General features: G+C 42.0%; 2 protein-coding genes and 1 long non-coding RNA gene across 7 annotated transcripts in view; 1 reads left to right on the top strand and 2 right to left on the bottom strand.

Moving 5' to 3' along the window:
* Positions 1-17,470, bottom strand: part of cdk5rap2 (CDK5 regulatory subunit associated protein 2) — a 280,021-nt gene that overhangs the window by 42,146 nt on the left and 220,405 nt on the right. For 2 of the 5 annotated variants that reach the window (XM_031890510.1, XM_031890513.1), the window contains exon 1: positions 412-637. The gene's annotated coding sequence lies outside the window, so the exon portion shown is untranslated. 5 annotated transcript variants of the gene reach the window in all.
* On the top strand, positions 643-17,242 carry LOC116406545. The gene is made up of 5 exons (XR_004219547.1): positions 643-730; positions 3,795-3,976; positions 14,086-14,136; positions 15,526-15,681; positions 16,987-17,242. It is a non-coding gene; the product is annotated as an uncharacterized LOC116406545 (long non-coding RNA).
* On the bottom strand, positions 11,814-12,783 carry LOC116406540 (serine/threonine-protein kinase N2-like). Its single transcript, XM_031890663.1, has 3 exons — positions 12,463-12,783; positions 12,214-12,356; positions 11,814-12,071 (listed from the first exon to the last, which is right to left on the bottom strand). The coding sequence occupies exons 1-3, from the start codon at positions 12,575-12,577 to the stop codon at positions 11,901-11,903; spliced, it is 429 nt and encodes a 142-aa protein (XP_031746523.1). The 5' UTR covers positions 12,578-12,783; the 3' UTR covers positions 11,814-11,900.

Below are 17,470 nucleotides of genomic sequence, written 5' to 3'. Positions count from 1 at the left end.
ACCGATCAGAAGCTCCCCCCTAACATTTTGGCCCCCTCCCAAGTGACTTAGCCTTTCCTTCTCCTTTAAAAAAAACAAAACAAAAACTAAGATCATACTAGACACAACGAATATGCTTAGTACAGGGAAAATGAGAGATATGTGGCATACTAAGGATAAAAGGAGATAGAAGAAAGGGATTTAGGGAAAATAATTATATATATATAAAATATATATTTGTTTTTGCAGTGTGTAAACTTGCTGTTAAAATCTTCTTGGTGGGGGCACCAGCTGCGGGGCTTGCCTGGGGTGCTAGAAAACCTGCTCCCAACACTGGGGGTGGGGGGCCCTGAGGGGAGAGCCCCGGTGGCCCCCAGTCCGACACTGGCTCAGTCGTTTAGGTTTGGGGTATTCAATACGGGCTGCCCTCACCTGGATTTCCGCCCACTGCTGTCACAAAGCTGCAGATTCCGGAAGAGAATTACTAGAGCGCTTGTCTCCCAGCAGAGCCGTACGGGGATTAGAATTGGCATCCTCTAATTGAGTCCATACTGAGCAACAGTCCCATTCTTCCTACAACAGCCTACAGCTCCCGCAAAGCTAGTGGAACGCAGGCTTCCTTCTGCCTGACTCAAACTCCCGCCGCAAGTCTCATCTCGCGAGATTTCCCCCAAGGCGCCATGACGCGTTACAGAGCTGCCTGTGGGAGTGACAGACGGGGGAGCTTACACTAGCTGAAGGGGCTAGTACGGTACCGTGTTTCTCTTTACACCTCCAACTTTTGTTAAGCGGGAAAAAATAGATAAATAAAACACTTTTATTTTGTATTAGTAGACAGCAGTGGCCATCTCCGCTTCCAATGTATAGCGAACTGAAAAAAACCCATTTGCTGGTTCCATATAGAACCTGCTGACTAACCTGCTGGATCAGAGGTTATTGTGCTGCTGAAAACAGTAGTAGCGCAGGCTGCTGGCATAAGGTTCAGATAAATAATGTGAAAAACATTCCCACCTGTTGTACTATATTTCCTCCATATACAGTCAGCATAGTGATTTAATTACCAGCAACCTTGTAGACTCAGCACAAGCTGCTGGCCGCACACAGCCTATTTTCAGCCGACAGACTTTCATGACACTCATCAAGACATAAGTTTAACCATGTTGGAAATCCACCCATAGGATGACCAGACTGCTATGTGGAAGTCGGTACCCCGACCATTCTTGACTCTTTCTTAATACCCATAAGCAGCAAAGTCATTGGTTGTCCTGGTTTTTTATTTTAGCTGATTGACTTTAGAGCAACTCTTGTTCTCCCAAACAATTTTTTGGGGTAAATAAACACAGATAATCATGAACATTTATAAAAAGGCATTAAAATCTGTGCGTTTGTGGCCAGTTTCCTTGAGTCTATTGCTATTTTCTGCTACTTTGCACTGAAAATAAGTAAAGGAAGCATTTGGAACCTTTCCCATGTGATCCTCTGCTCATACCAGAAACTAACCATAGACTGTAGGCACACACAAGTATATATATATATATATATATATATATAACAGAGCAATGTAGGCCAGCACTCACGGGTCTTTTCTGGAATCACACTTCAATAGAAATAAAATTTAAGCAAAAAAGAATCTTTGTTACTACATGGTTTTTTATTGATCCGACGTTTCAGTTCCTAACAGGAACTTTTTTTTTTTTTTTTTTTTTTTTTTTCCCTGATGAAAGTTCCTGTTAGGAACTGAAACGTCGGATCAATAAAAAACCATGTAGTAACAAAGATTCTTTTTTGCTTAAATTTTATTTCTATTGAAGTGTGATTCCAGAAAAGACCCGTGAGTGCTGGCCTACATTGCTCTGTTATTTGTATTTTTTGCATAAGCACCCGGGCAATTAACACTTTGTATGTGGTGTGCTTCCAGTACTGGAACTATATATATATATATATATATATATATATATCTTATTCCATATGAAATATGAGAAAGGGTTTGTACTTGCAGTGCCATTTTCTCCACTTTTTCCCATGTGTTGCAATTAAACAGTTTATAAAGATAATGTTTGAATTGGATCACTTTTTGTTAACACAAACCCATCTGTTTTCAATCAACTTTAGAAGCACAGGAACAAAATTTGCCAAGATAAATGCAAATTACAGCAATAAGAAATATTTCACAAACTACTTATAGTATTTTTTGCAGCTGTAGAAAGAATGACTTAGACTCTCAATCCTTTAGCACACCCATTTTACGATGATAATTTTTTATAATTGTGGGTGTGGGGATGCAGGGTGAATAGTCGTAGAGCGATGTATATGTTTTCCCACTGGTGATTTACATTACTGCCAGTGAGAAAGCATTTTCAAGAGATTTGTCGCTTGCTGTAGCCCAGATATAAAGGAATATTGTCACAGAAAAATAGTTGTAGCTCAGAGAATTTAGTTCCTATGGTTTCAGGCAAGCCACACTAACCATTTGTCTTCTTCAGTAATTGAAATAAACTGCTGATTTGTAGTGTGCCAGAATGTAATAGGAAGTGAAATGATCTGTGTATATAATACTGTAATCATAACTGGCTGGGGTAGATATGTGCAGTACAAGCATGAATTACACAACTGCTTTTTGTTTCACTGCTGATAAGAATCTTTGGCCCATGGGCCCCTGTGCAAGGTTTAGTTCTGTGACCCAAAGGAAAAGAAAAAGGTTTTTATATGCAGATTAGTTTTGATTGGTTTTGGTATTCAGCAAAATCTTTTGTAGAATATTCTGCATTTTTATGAACCCCAAAATATTGGATTTGTTGCACCCCAAGCTCCATGACAGTGCCCTGTTTGAGGGGTGTGTTCCATTTGTGAAGAGAGGGTGATACCCAGATTCTCCTTTGGACCCCACTTTGTGGAGTTGGGGTGGGTGCTGCTGGACTGCTCGAAGAGAGAGGCCTCAGGGAGAGACGGGGGGCAGGAGTCCTGATTAATGAGAAGCCTTAAGCTAGACCAAACACCTTAGTGGGAATTGGGTAGGGGACTGCGAGAATCACCATGCTTTAGATATTGTAAGCCTAGCTCAGGGGTGGGCAAACTTTTTGGCTCAGGGGCCACATTGACTTACAGACAGGTCGGCGTTATGCCAAGGGCTGCTATCAGAAATCACGTGGCCTCTCAGCTCCTCTCCAGCTTCCCACCCAGCATGCTCCACTCCACAGCATCCTTCAGCTCCCCCCTCCAGCATTCTACAGCTCCACACCCCATCATCCTCCAACCTCTCCTCAAAATCCTCCCTCCAGCCCCTCCCATCTTCTCCCCCCCAGCGACCTACGGCTCCCTGCTACATCCTTTTATACGGTTGCGCCCTGTGCGTGCTGACGTCGCACACACGGGGCGCAACCAATCAGGGCCCGTCATTCTTTTAAGGGGGCCGGAGTCGGCGGGCCAGATTAAAAAGGCCAATGGGCTGGATGTGGCCCGTGGGCCGTAGTTTGCCTACCCCTGGCCTAGCTCCTGTCTTAGCACACTAAAGATATGGGAGACCATCATGGTATTTAGTTATTTAGTATGAGCAAGCCTGTGCTCCATTTTCACTCAGAGAAAAGGGATCCAAGTTAGTTTATATTCCATGGGAGGCAATCGCTGAATTTTCTAGAACAGTATGGCTAAATGCCCATTGTAAGATTACCCTGTGAAGGAGCTGACACTCCATTGTATATTTGATGAGATTGAATGATCTATCAGTGATAGATGCTGCATAATGTGATATCAGTGTTCAGTCTAATAAGTGACATACCTTCTTTTTCTTTTCTTTTTCAATAATTGTTTTGTTTAAGAACCCCTGGCACCCAAGATTTCCTCTGAAATTGTAAGTGATTGAATTTAACCTAAAGACCCTCTACCTTCACTATGCCTATAAGGGCCCAGCTGCAAGAGAGAAAGAGAATGAGGCATTGAGAGCAAGAGGAGTTCTACATCTACATCATACTGGAAGTTACCATAACGTTGAATATGACATGTAAGTTGTTATCTATGTCTTTCTACAGGGTAACATCTTAGTGAGGATCAATTGCCTTGCGTAGATGTCTATATATGGAACATCTTGTTTTAGCAGGTAGAATATAAAAGCAAACTGCTCCGTATTTGTTAAATCCCTAAAGTTATTTACAGCATTTCTGCTATTCAGAAAATGTTTTGGGGAATTTAATGCTTATGAAGACATTGTATTCCCACATATTACCTTCAGAACATTCAGCAGTCAAGTTGTACAATAAGTGTAATTTATTGTAGAAAAGGCTGCTACATTGCAGTCTATAGACAACTTCCGTAGTGCTGGTTGGAGCAACCACATTGGCATTGGTACTGTGACTCAACATCCGGTACTGTGAAGAACCGCTCCTTCACTTTTGGACTGGTCGAGGTAGCAGGTTAGGAAAATATATAAATTAGTATTAGTTGTAGCTAAAGGTCCATGGGTCCCATTAAAGGGGCGGTTCATCATAAAGTTAACTTTAAATATGTTATAGAATTGCCTATTCCAAGTTTCTTTTCAATTGGCCTTCATTTTTTATTTCTTACAGTTATTGATCTATTTGCCTTTTTCTTCTAACTCTTTCCAGCTTTCAAATGGGGGTGTTGACCAGCTGCTAGAAACACACTATTGTGCCAGTGCTCGGTCTAACCCACAATCTGGAGTTGACCAGCTGCTATAAACGATAAAAAGCCATTAACTATACACAAACAGAAAGAAAGTTTGCCAGCGCTTAGTTTGCCTTTAAAAATAATTTTTACAAAAAATGAGCTAAAGGGAGGTGCAATAGGTCTTAATACTCAGTCACATTGTTTTCTGGGGGACTTTATTTTAATTGCATCACAAACTCAAAGTCATTAGACAGTGTAGGACTCACGTACAATGAGGGGCCTTGACGTGGCATGTGAGCTTACATATTTTGGCCAAAGTGTGGTACTAACACCTCATTTTTTGTAAAAATTATTTTTAAAGGCAAACTAAGCACTGGCAAACTTTCTTTCTCTTTCAAATGGGGGTCCCTGACCCCGGCAGTCAAAAAACGATTGCTCTGTGAGGCTAAAGTTTTATTTTTATTGTTATTTTTTATAACTTGTTTTTCTATTCAGGTCCTCTCCTATTCATTTACCATCCTCTCATTCCAACTGCTCCCTAGTTGCTAAGGTAATTTGGACCCTAGCAACCAGATAGCTGCTGAAACTCCAATCTGCAGAGCTGCTAAACAGAATAATACTTTGTACGTCATACTAAGAGTTAGAGGTTAATGGTGAAAAACCCCTTTTAAAGGACCTCCAGTTTACTAGTTTTATTTATACCTGTTTTATTCAGCCACAACCTTCAACCTCTGCATGTAATATAATTAGAAGGCAAATGTATTACAACAGATTTTGGTACTATAGGTACAATATTTATATATATATATATATATCTTGCTAATTAAATGCTTTATAAGTGTATTTATACTGACCATGTGGCACTGGCAGCCAATGGGAATTCACTATTGGCCACCAAAGGTTGCTTGTGGCCAAGGTATTTAATAGTGACAGAATGTGTTTTTGGTATAACAGAGACCTGCTGAGATATATGGGTGTATTTAGCCATAGATTTTCAATAGGGGGCCATGCATGCTTTTAAGACCCCAGGTCCACTGTTATTTGACTGTAAATGGAATTATTTTGTTGATTGCTTGATTGACAGGGATCGAAATCTGTATTATTTATGAATGCAGTGCTGCTGGTATTTTCTGGTTCAGTGACTTAGACCCATAGAGCTAAGCGTAGAGATATCAGATGAGTATAGATGGAGCCTTTCTTTCCAACATATAGTGCCAGGCCATGGTCTACTGATGCCGGAGGCCCAGTGCGCAGCATTCCCATGCCACCCTTACCGTGCAGAATTGGGATTGCAAAACCTGTCCTACACCCTGCTTCTATACCCTCCGATAGTTATGTCACTATAATTAGGTTTCTGATTATATTGATGTGACATCCCACTCTGTGAGAGAACAGTCCTGGACTGACCTAGGCAGGCTTGGACTGGAAAACTGCCAGGATAGGGGAGAAGTTACAGGCAATACAATGGGTACCTGCTGAAGACATGAGCATTCTCTACCAAACATGGAAGCATTTGACAAATCCTAAGAAGATTTCCTATTCTATTTCATTGCTTGGTTAATGCAAAATCCGCATCTTCTCATCTACCCAATGAATATCATCTGCATTACATTTCCTTTGAGGGGGCACCTGATAACCCAGGCATACAGCCTTCATGCCATGAATGGGAATGGTGGAGGATGCCAAGAGTGACCATTATAAACACTGTCTTCAGCCTGTTAGGCCAGTGTGAGAATGCTTGGTAGAGCAACCAATACGCACAGGAGGAGGGCACCTGTGACTCGCAGGCACTGAACCTTTCAGTGTTTCTTCATTGCTAATTTGATCCATTCTCTCACTCTCTAACCTACTATATATTACCCCTGCAAAATGACACAATACCCAGAATAAAGACACATACACACAGTGGCTTGATGGTAAATCTGCGAATGTGCAGTTTTATTAATAATAATTAGAAACTTATAGATTGTATAGAAAATATGATTAATAATTATTAAAATTAATAGATTGGGCTGTCTATGAAGATTCTCATTCATCCAGGTCATGATATACAGTATCGAGTAGAATTAAGTCTAAAACAACTGGACTTTTCTGAGTTTTTCTTGAAAACGTTTCACCACTCATCCGAGTGGCTTCTTCAGTTCAAATGACTGGTAGGGAATTCCCCGGTATTTAAACTCTTGATGGTAGTAGAGTCACAGACATCCAATCACAATGGTTCCATTGAACTTGTTCAGTTAGGTGTTAGCTGAAACTGACAGGTGTAAGAAGGTATGATCCAATCACAATGGTACCAAGATTCTCATTGATGAAGGTGTTAATCCTTCAAAGTACATGACTGGAAGTGTGAACTGTTGTGAAACTGCCGGGGTAAGGATGTCAACGCGCCATTGTATGTTGGTGACAAGCGGTGTCTCAGGCCCCCTCCTCTGTTCAGGGATGGTTTTTCCAGGTTGGCATAAATGGCCTCTTTCACACCTCTTTCAAACCATCTGTCCTCTCGGTCCAAAATATGCACGTTACTGTCCTCAAAAGAGTGACCTTTTTCCTTGAGGTGTAGATAGACCGCTGAGTCTTGTCCTGAGGAGTTTGCCCGCCTATGTTGGGCCATTCTCTTACAGAGAGGTTGTTTTGTCTTCCCAATGTATAAGTCTGAGCACTCTTCACTACACTGGACAGCATAGACCACATTACTTTTCATGTGCTTGGGTGTTGGGTCTTTCGGGTGCACCAGCTTCCGTCTCAGGGTGTTGCTGGGTTTGAAAAACACAGGAATGCGATGTTTGTTGAAAATTCTCCTAAGTTTTTCTGATGTTCCAGCAACATATGGAATGACTATGTTGTTTCGCCTGCTGTGTTCCTCCCTTCTGTTTGTAGGTCTGGTCTTTCTGTTGGTCTTTGATTTGGTTTTGATAAAGGCCCAGTCTGGGTACCCACAAGTTTTCAGAGCTCCTTTTAGATGTTTATATTCTTTCTCCTTGGCCTCTGCCAAGGGAACAACACCAAGTCATTGGTTCAGATATGTGGATGACACCTGGGTCAAAATTAAAGAACGCGAGGTTCCAGCCTTCACCAAACACATAAACTCGGTGGACAAAAACATCACGTTCACAAGGGAAGATGTGAAAGACAGCAAACTGGCTTTTTTGGACTGTGCTATAGTTATCAAAGAGGGGAGGGACCTGGATATTGAAGTATACAGGAAACCCACCCACACAGACCAGTACTTGCTGTTTGATTCCCACCACCCTTTGGAACATAAACTGGGTGTAATTAGGACTCTACATCATCGGGCTGAAACTGTGGCATCCAATGCAGAGGCCAAGGAGAAAGAATATAAACATCTAAAAGGAGCTCTGAAAACTTGTGGGTACCCAGACTGGGCCTTCATCAAAACCAAATCAAAGACCAACAGAAAGACCAGACCTACAAACAGAAGGGAGGAACACAGCAGGCGAAACAACATAGTCATTCCATATGTTGCTGGAACATCAGAAAAACTTAGGAGAATTTTCAACAAACATCGCATTCCTGTGTTTTTCAAACCCAGCAACACCCTGAGACAGAAGCTGGTGCACCCGAAAGACCCAACACCCAAGCACATGAAAAGTAATGTGGTCTATGCTGTCCAGTGTAGTGAAGAGTGCTCAGACTTATACATTGGGGAGACAAAACAACCTCTCTGTAAGAGAATGGCCCAACATAGGCGGGCAAACTCCTCAGGACAAGACTCAGCGGTCTATCTACACCTCAAGGAAAAAGGTCACTCTTTTGAGGACAGTAATGTGCATATTTTGGACCGAGAGGACAGATGGTTTGAAAGAGGTGTGAAAGAGGCCATTTATGCCAACCTGGAAAAACCATCCCTGAACAGAGGAGGGGGCCTGAGACACCGCTTGTCACCAACATACAATGGCGCGTTGACATCCTTACCCCGGCAGTTTCACAACAGTTCACACTTCCAGTCATGTACTTTGAAGGATTAACACCTTCATCAATGAGAATCTTGGTACCATTGTGATTGGATCATACCTTCTTACACCTGTCAGTTTCAGCTAACACCTAACTGAACAAGTTCAATGGAACCATTGTGATTGGATGTCTGTGACTCTACTACCATCAAGAGTTTAAATACCGGGGAATTCCCTACCAGTCATTTGAACTGAAGAAGCCACTCGGATGAGTGGTGAAACGTTTTCAAGAAAAACTCAGAAAAGTCCAGTTGTTTTAGACTTAATTCTACTCGATACTGTATATCATGACCTGGATGAATGAGAATAGATTGGGCTATTTTGATTCTGAGGAAGGCAAAAACCTCTGGAAGCTTGGGCCAATCTGCTTCATTAGAGGGAAAAATTCCTTCCTGACTCCTTAACGGCAATCGGATTTCTCCCAGGATCAAATGCGCCCTATTAAACCAAGGGTAGGGGAAACAGTAAGCAATATGGAAGCATACACACGAGCACCATTTAGCTGCAAGGTGAATCCTGCATTTCCTTCCAAGCAGCCTGCAGACCCCGGCTTCTGCAGTTTGATGGATGGAATGAAAAGAAATTCAGGACTGACCGAGTTTGCTTAAGGGTGCTTTTGTTTATGGTGCCATATTGGGTTGAAAGAGAAGGTAACGTGGGTGTAACAGGGGTGAGTGTAAGGGGGGGCGCGCTACTGGTGCTATTGTAGTGAAAGGAAAGGGAGGCATTGGTGGTGAGGGAAAGGGATATGGCAGCATACACATGATTGCCATTAAGCTGCTGGGTTAAGGCTACATTCCCTCGCTGCAGACCCCGGCTTCTGCAGTCTGATGGATGGAGCAAAAAGGAGAGTCTACCGTGTAGCTTAAGGGTGATCCTGTTTATGGTGCCATATTGGGTTGAAAGAGAAGGTAACGTGGGTGTAACAGGGGTGAGTGTAAGGGGGGCGCTACTGGTGCTATTGTAGTGAAAGGAAAGGGAGGCAGTGGTGGTGAGGGAAAGGATATGGCAGCATACACATGATTGCCATTAAGCTGCTGGGTTAAGGCTACATTCCCTCGCTGCAGACCCCGGCTTCTGCAGTCTGATGGATGGAGCAAAAAGGAGAGTCTACCGTGTAGCTTAAGGGTGATCCTGTTTATGGTGCCATATTGGGTTGAAAGAGAAGGTAACGTGGGTGTAACAGGGGTGAGTGTAAGGGGGGCGCTACTGGTGCTATTGTAGTGAAAGGAAAGGGAGGCAGTGGTGGTGAGGGAAAGGGATATGGCAGCATACACATGATTGCCATTAAGCTGCTGGGTTAAGGCTACATTCCCTCGCTGCAGACCCCGGCTTCTGCAGTTTGATGGATGGAGTGAATAGGAGAGTCTACCGTGTAGCTTAAGGGTGATCCTGTTTATGGTGCCATATTGGGATGAAAGAGGTGATAACTCATATATAATTAATCTATTATTAACTAATAACGGTGGAACTGGGGTAAATGTAACATATGTAATAACATAAAAATTGCAAAGCTGGTGAAACTATAAAGGGAGAGACTGCTGGTTGTATTACAGTGAAAAGAGAGGGAGGCAAAAAGAGTGATGTGACCGCATAACAAAAATGCTTTTAAGCTGCTAGGTGAATGCTGCATTCCCTTCCATTCCATTGAACCCAGGCAGCCTGCAGACCCCGGCTTCTGCAGTCTGATGGATGGAGCGAGAAGGAATGCAGGGTCTACCCTGCATGTGGCTTAAGAAGTGTTCCTGTTTATGGTGGCAGATTTTGGTTGAAACAGGAGGTACTGGTGGTGGAACTGCGGAAGGTGGCAGGTGAGACATCACTGGTGGAACTGCAGTGAGTGTAAGAGGAGACACTGCTGCAGAGGAAGGAAAAAGAGGCAGTTTTTAAAGAAACCAAGATATGGCAGCATGCACATGAGTGCCATTAAGCTGCTGCATTCCCTTCCATTCCATTGGACCCCAGGAAGCCTGCAGACCCCGGCTTCTGCAGTCTGATGGATGGAGTGAAAAGGAATGCAGGGTCTAACGAATGCTTGAGGGCGCTTCTGTGTATGATTCCATATCTGTTTGAAAGAAGAGGTCCTGCTGGTGGTGGCAGGGGGGGCATCGTTGGTAGGAATGCGGTGGTTGTCAGAGGAGGCACCGCTGGTGAAAGTGCATGGGAGCACTACTGGTGGTATTGCTGTGTAATTAGGGGAGCACGGATGGTGGAATTACAGCAGATGTAAGTTGAGGCACTGCTGGTTGAACAGAGTTGGATGAAAGGACTGGTGGAAATATGGTGGATAGAAGGAGATGCACTGATGGTTTTACCTGAACACCTGAAGCTTGAGGAAGGGTCATTGCTGATAGAACTGCATTTACTTAAACAGGTGATACCTGAATGGTGGTACTGCAGTATTTGGTACTTTGGAAACTGCTGATGGAGCTGTTGGTAGGTGCCATTTCTAAACGCTTCTGAGACCAGCCTACAAAAGCCAAACAATAAACTTAGAATTAAATCCACACATTTTTAAGTGATATTCCTGTAGATATTCTATAGCACTTAGGGGATGCACTCCTTATTGGTTACCTTGTTATGTTAACAAGTTTTTTTATTGTGCAGGATTTTTTTTGTGATTATTTTTCATGCATCAGAGCAATCATCTCAGAGGTCACCTTAGTATTCCCATAGAATCCCCAATGTGCCTGATTCCCATAACCAGCTCTGATCAGTTCCCTTGCACCTTTAACGTGCTAGGCATTTTTTCTTCTGATTTGTGCTACTTGTCTTTTAACTCAGGCCCTTTCTTACCTATTATCCCATTAGGACCTAAAATGCTGAATAGTCGAAGTCCTGAAAGGCTTCTTCGATGTTATCTGCCATTTCAGCACAAGGTCCTTTGGGCAGCGTTAGATTGGCTGGCAGCTTGGTGTACTTCTCATCAAAGTAGCTGACATCCTCCGGTCCGTTGAGGCTGGGTACGAACGGGGCTGTTGCCTTCCCATCAATGATGTCATCCCAGGCTGTGTTCTGCAAACAGGCACCATAAAAATGCTTGTTATTTAAAGTTCTTCAGAAAATGGCACCTTACTGCCATTTTTAGAAGCTGAGGATATGAAAGACTGTACCTCTCAGATAGTACCCAGGGGTATTTCCCAGAAGATATTAAGAATTATTATGACAATAGAGACAGAAAACTTACATTAAAGAATGGATGATGAGCTACATCCTCTGCCATCATCCTGGGTAGAACCCAGTCGCTCCTCTGGATTCTTCATCAAGAGCTACAAGAACAGAAAATGGCAGTTACATGTACAGAAGCATCGGGGAGACTCAAGAGTTAAATTATAAAGTGGTCGCTGAGCTAAAGAGCTGGTTGTAATAAACAGATAGCTCAGTGCTACTTACCTGTGATATAAAGCTCAGTGCTTGTGGTTCCAGGGAGTCGGGATAGTGTGGCTCATCCTCCTCAATCCACTCATACATGTAGTCGATGTCCTTTCCGGTGAAGGGTCTCTGCATTGTATAATAAGAATGTATTAGGGGACCAGGATTATTATAAAGAGAGAGTGCTTTATGAGGTTAGATAAATAACAGTAGATCTATTTATTTCTGTATTACCTCCCTCTATAACTGACCAGTAGCAATTTCTACTTACTGTTCCAAGGAGCATTTCATACACGATGACTCCAAGAGCCCACCAGTCGACAGCTCTTGTGTATTGCTCCTCCTTCACGAGCTCTGGTGCCATGTAAGCTGGAGTGCCAAGTATGGTGCCTGTTCTGTCTCCATATCCAATGCCTTAAAAAAAAGCCAAATTGTAAGTGATATTTATTAAGGCATTAATGCCAGTGTAAACCGTAAATTAGTCCGCTTTGTGCTGGATAATTATACAAGGCCCTCTTACCTGTTTTGCCCATGCCAAAATCTGCGATTTTTAAATAGCCGGCTTGATCTATGAGTATATTTCCTGGCTTTAAATCTCTGCATTCAAACAAAATGGAGATATTATAACGACACATTAAACCTGCTGCCAAAACACAAAGAATTCTGCCTCTTGTTCTATTTCCTTCCCATAACCTTCTAAATAGTGACTTTGAATCTGTAGCTGTCCTGCTGCTAAACTGCAACAGCTACAAAACTCCAGGTTGTACTTGCCACTAAGGGTGAAGATACACGGAGCTAATAGTAGCAGCTACTTTTTCATGGCTATTAAATGCTAAAAAAAAATTCTCTGCCATGGACAATAATGAGAATTGGTAAATGATCAGCATTGTCTATTTTAGTAGCTGCTACAAGTAGCTCCATGTGTCTTCACCCTAAAGGTACCTAGCTCTTTATAAACTCTTACCTGTGTATAACATCTTTGGTATGGATCGCAGACAGGCCTAGGGTAATACAGGCAGCGTAGAACCTGCAAGCATAAGGAAAGTACATTTGATCATTATATGCTGCCTTCATATAGGAAACTCACTATTTATTGTAGCAAAACTGCCAGTTCTCTCATCCTCCCCTACTCTTCAGTCTCCTGTAACTCTGGGACTGTATGTATAAAAGCCCAAATATTCACCTAATTTATACTTACGTAGCTTTCTCCAGATCAAAGTGCCCACAGCTCTCCAGGTGCGTTCTTAAAGTCCCTCCTGCAACAAACTCCATAATAAAAAACAGATGATATTTGCTGGTAAATGTGGCATATAAATCCACTAAAAACCTGTCCGGATTCACCAACTGCCCAATCTGCTTTTCGGCTAAGATGCTGAAAGATGAAAGAGAGAATAAGTCCAATATAAGTAAAATATAATGGTAACAAAAGCAACTGAATGGAAGGAAGGCAAGTGAAGAGATAAGTGTATAAAATGAAAAAGACTGACAGACAGAATGTGACTGCCAATTAAAAGCTTAGGCAATCATTCCCCATGTGCTTACCGTTGAATTTCCTCTTCGTTGTTGATGTTGTCCTTTTTGAGCACCTTCAGGGCACAGATTATGTTTGCCGGAAGGTACTCAACAAGTAGGACCTGGCACAAGAGAGTGAGTTTAGTGACACTGAATGTTCCCTTGTATATATTGCCAAATTCTAATTAGAGACTTAATGACTTACTTTGCCAAAGCTTCCTCTGCCTAGAACTTGAATGCGACGAAAATCTGTTGCATTAAAACTGCAGAACTGCAGCTCTCTGGAAAGGAAGAAACAGAAATTGTTTCTTATGCAACATAGTATATATATATATATATATATATATAGTATATATATTTCCAGTATTGAGGTTTTGTCTTACTGAGTGCTTTGGGTCTCCTCTAATGGCTCCTCTGCTTGGCAATCCCTCTGAGTTGGACTATAATCACCAGGGTGAGGGCCCTGTGATGTTCCCGAGGAGTCTCCTTCATGCACTTGCACGTCGCTATTGGGATAAAGTAATTGTGGTAAAAGATCATTATAATACAAATGTACAGTTAATAATAGAAAGCAAGCTAACCTGCGGCCTTGCCTATAAAGAGTGATCTTACCTGTCTTCCTCTTTCTCAGGCTGTTGTTGTTCCACATTGGCCTCTTCCTCATCCTCCTCATCTTCTGCAGGTAAGTCACTATAAGTATAATACAGGTTAATGTCCATTCTTAATCCCTTGCTTAGTTATTGATTACCTGTAAGCTATCCTATTTCCTTCAGCTGATTCATTCTCCATAATCCCCAATACTGTAGCACCCCCGCCAAATCTCATAGAGGGCACAGTATTATAGGGGCCCTCTATAATATTGTGTATAATGGAATCTCCCAGCTAAATGCATGTGCATATTACCATTTGTCCTCTTCTGCATCTTCATTTTCCTCTGCAGGTACTTCACTTTAATTGGAAGAATAACACAGTTATTGTTAAGATTGTATTGCTCTTATTTGAAAGAATGGGGCAGGGATTTAATCTGGCCTCTGAGAAACTCCAATAAATCCTTACCTGTCAGGTGGAACTTGGGGCTGCTCTATCTCTGGCCCCGGTTCTTCAGCAGAATCATCAGGATGGTGCTGCAAACAAAAAAGGATCACAAGGATAAGATAAGGGGAAATGTTTGTGCTCTGCCCAAGACATAAATGTAATGTCAATGTCATGTACTCACTTGGGAAGAGTCACTGGCGGTGTCTGAAATGACCGGAACCTCAGGCCCAGTGACCTTCTCTGCTGGGAAAACTACATCGTTGTCATTTGTAGTCTCAGTCGTCTCCAGTACAGCATCTGAAACTATGGAAAACAAGTTTGATAGACATAAGGAATTTCAAATACATGATATTCTTAAATCTGAGGATGCAAAGGAGGACAATTTGAAATGCCCATGGTTCTCTTCACATTGTAGAATTGTACTTGGTTAAGGATTAAGGGCTTTTTCTTGATTTTTTTTCTTTTGATTTTAAATATACATGCAAATGCTTCTAAGTCAATGCAAAGTAATCTATAGTCATGCAGAGCTAAGTGTGATGCCCATGAAGTGGTAGTGGGTGTGCTGTTATGGTGCCACGCAGTTTCCACATATAATGAAAATAGGAAAGGAAAGAGGTCGGAGATAGTTATAGCTCACCTCGAGTGATCCCTTCTTTCTTCCGAGCTATCTCCTGAGTGAGCTTGAGGAGAGAGGAGTAAAGGGCTTTCACCTTTTCCTCACTGCTCTTCCTCAGCTCCTTCACCTGGGCTTTGGTCTTTCTGTTCTTGGTGGCCCGGTACAGGTTTTCCGCCCCTGCTGCTACACGCATCTCCTTCTGAATGGTGCTTACCAGCTGATGTTTCATAGCTAAAAGTTCACAATAATCAAAACACTGATTGGTGTCCTCAGCCTATAGAGAATGGAAAAAATTAAGTGCTTGAGATCATCTCAAACTTAAGTTAATGTTAAACTAATAAACATGTGAAGAACAGCAAAAAAAATACAACAGCTATTTGACTAAATATTTATTATAAGCGGAGGAATTTCTCTTTGCAGTGACAGTTCCCCTTTATATCTGGCGGCAAGGCCTCACCCTGAGGCAGGAAACAATGGCTTTATATTTCCATCAGCCTTACCTCAGTGTTTTGCTGCTGGTGCAAGATGTTACACAGCTTGGCACCCATCTTGAATCTCCTGTATCAGGAAAGAAAGGTTGGTATTAGTCACTGCTTTATTGGAGATAAAAAAAAAACTACAAGCTCAAGTGGTAACTAGAAAGGGAAGTTTGAGAACAAACTTCATGTTGGGTTGAAAAACGTGAAATCACTGAATGAAATCTGATCTGTTGTTTGCTCGGCCCACTTTTTCTAACCTTGGACCACAGTTATGTAGTAAAAATCACTGTGCAAGGTTTGGGTACCCTGGTTTTAATAGTGTCTGAATGGCAGCAATTTAAATTTCCCCAATGAAAGTCAACGAAAGACATCTGATTGGTGGTTGGTGGCTCCGTCCACTTTTTCTAACCTGGAACTGCAGTTACCCAGTGATTAACTCTGCAAAGTTTAGGGACCCTAGGGTTAATAATTAAAGAATGGCAGCACTTTAAATTTAAACCAATAAAAGTCAATAGGTTAATTGTGGTTGGTGGGTGTGCCCACTTTTTCTAACCTTGAGTCAAAGTCACCCAATGACAAACAGTGGGCACCCTGGCATAAATAGTGTGAGAATGGCAGCATTTTAAATTTAAACCAAAAAAAAATTCAATTTGTGAAATCTGAGTGGCTGTTATTGTCTCCGCCCACTTTAAAAAAAATTGGGGGGAACTAAGAAAAAGCAGAAGAATTAGCTGAAGTCGAAGACCAGTCTGTGGGGTTTTTCAACCCACCACAATGACATTATCAGACTTTAAACCAGGACTATTCATATCAGCCAATCATTTCTTACAACTTTCAATGCCAATGGTGGAAATGCATGTTTAAACATTATACAGTTACAGCAATTGCCAATACATGTTAGTGTATGAGCCCTTCAGTAAATTACCTTGGGGCAGTGCCGCTATTTCTAATGCTCAGTGATACTGCAGGCAACAGAAGCACTGCCAGCCAATGGGGTCATTTAGTTATGTCCAACTCAGTGCTCAATTAGGCACAGTTTCATTCTTTAGCTGCAGTAAAACTACAACTTGCACCATCGTCTGCCCCCATTCGTTCGTGCTAAGGATGCCAAAGTGGCAACAAGATGTTTCCCCAAAAATTGCTGGTTAAGAATATATTAACAAAAGTTAAAAAGCTGCTAATCATAGGACATTCTAGGTGAACTACACCTTTATGAATTACTGACAGAATATCTCTTTTTCCAGCATGTTTATTCTATAAATGTTTGTTTAATTTTAAAGGTGAAGTTCGTGCTTAAATTACATTTTATTCTCTGTGGTGGTTGTTGGAACACTGCTGTCTGTATGATATGAAAAGTAAAGTTTAAGCTTGATGAGAATTGTTTTGTTCTTTCTGCTTCCAGATTAGATCTGGTTAAACTGTCTATGGAAGATAAAGGCAAAGGATCACAGGGGCATGATGGGAAAGAGACAGCTTCCCACATTTGAATCCTCAGTGAGAAGGAGCCATGTGAGCGAGGGTTTGATGCTCGGGCCGTGCAGCACTGTATCTGCAGCAGAGGAGGAGTTCAGTGCAACACAGAGGAACACCCCTTGCACCTTGGTACCTCACTCATCAGAACCAGTGAAGTGATTTACTTTAATATTTTGCTCACATAGTGTTACCTTCCTTAATGTCCCTTTCCATGGGATGTTGGGAATTGTAACTCAACAGATGAGCCCATTTTAAAAAAATTTCTAATTTCAATTTAAGTTTCCATATTGTAATTCTTCCCCCCTACATGGCCAGTTAGTGTTAGTTGGTAAACCCCTGGAACTATAGCAGTGTTGCACTATGGGAACCAGGCCCAAACCTTACTCCGGGGTCTCTAAGCCCCTAGCTTACAA

Source organism: Xenopus tropicalis, chromosome 8, assembly GCF_000004195.4.
Source record: "Xenopus tropicalis strain Nigerian chromosome 8, UCB_Xtro_10.0, whole genome shotgun sequence".
NCBI lineage: Eukaryota > Metazoa > Chordata > Amphibia > Anura > Pipidae > Xenopus > Xenopus tropicalis.
The sequence above is the reverse complement of the archived record's forward strand: the minus strand, read 5'-3'. Positions and strand labels throughout refer to the sequence as shown.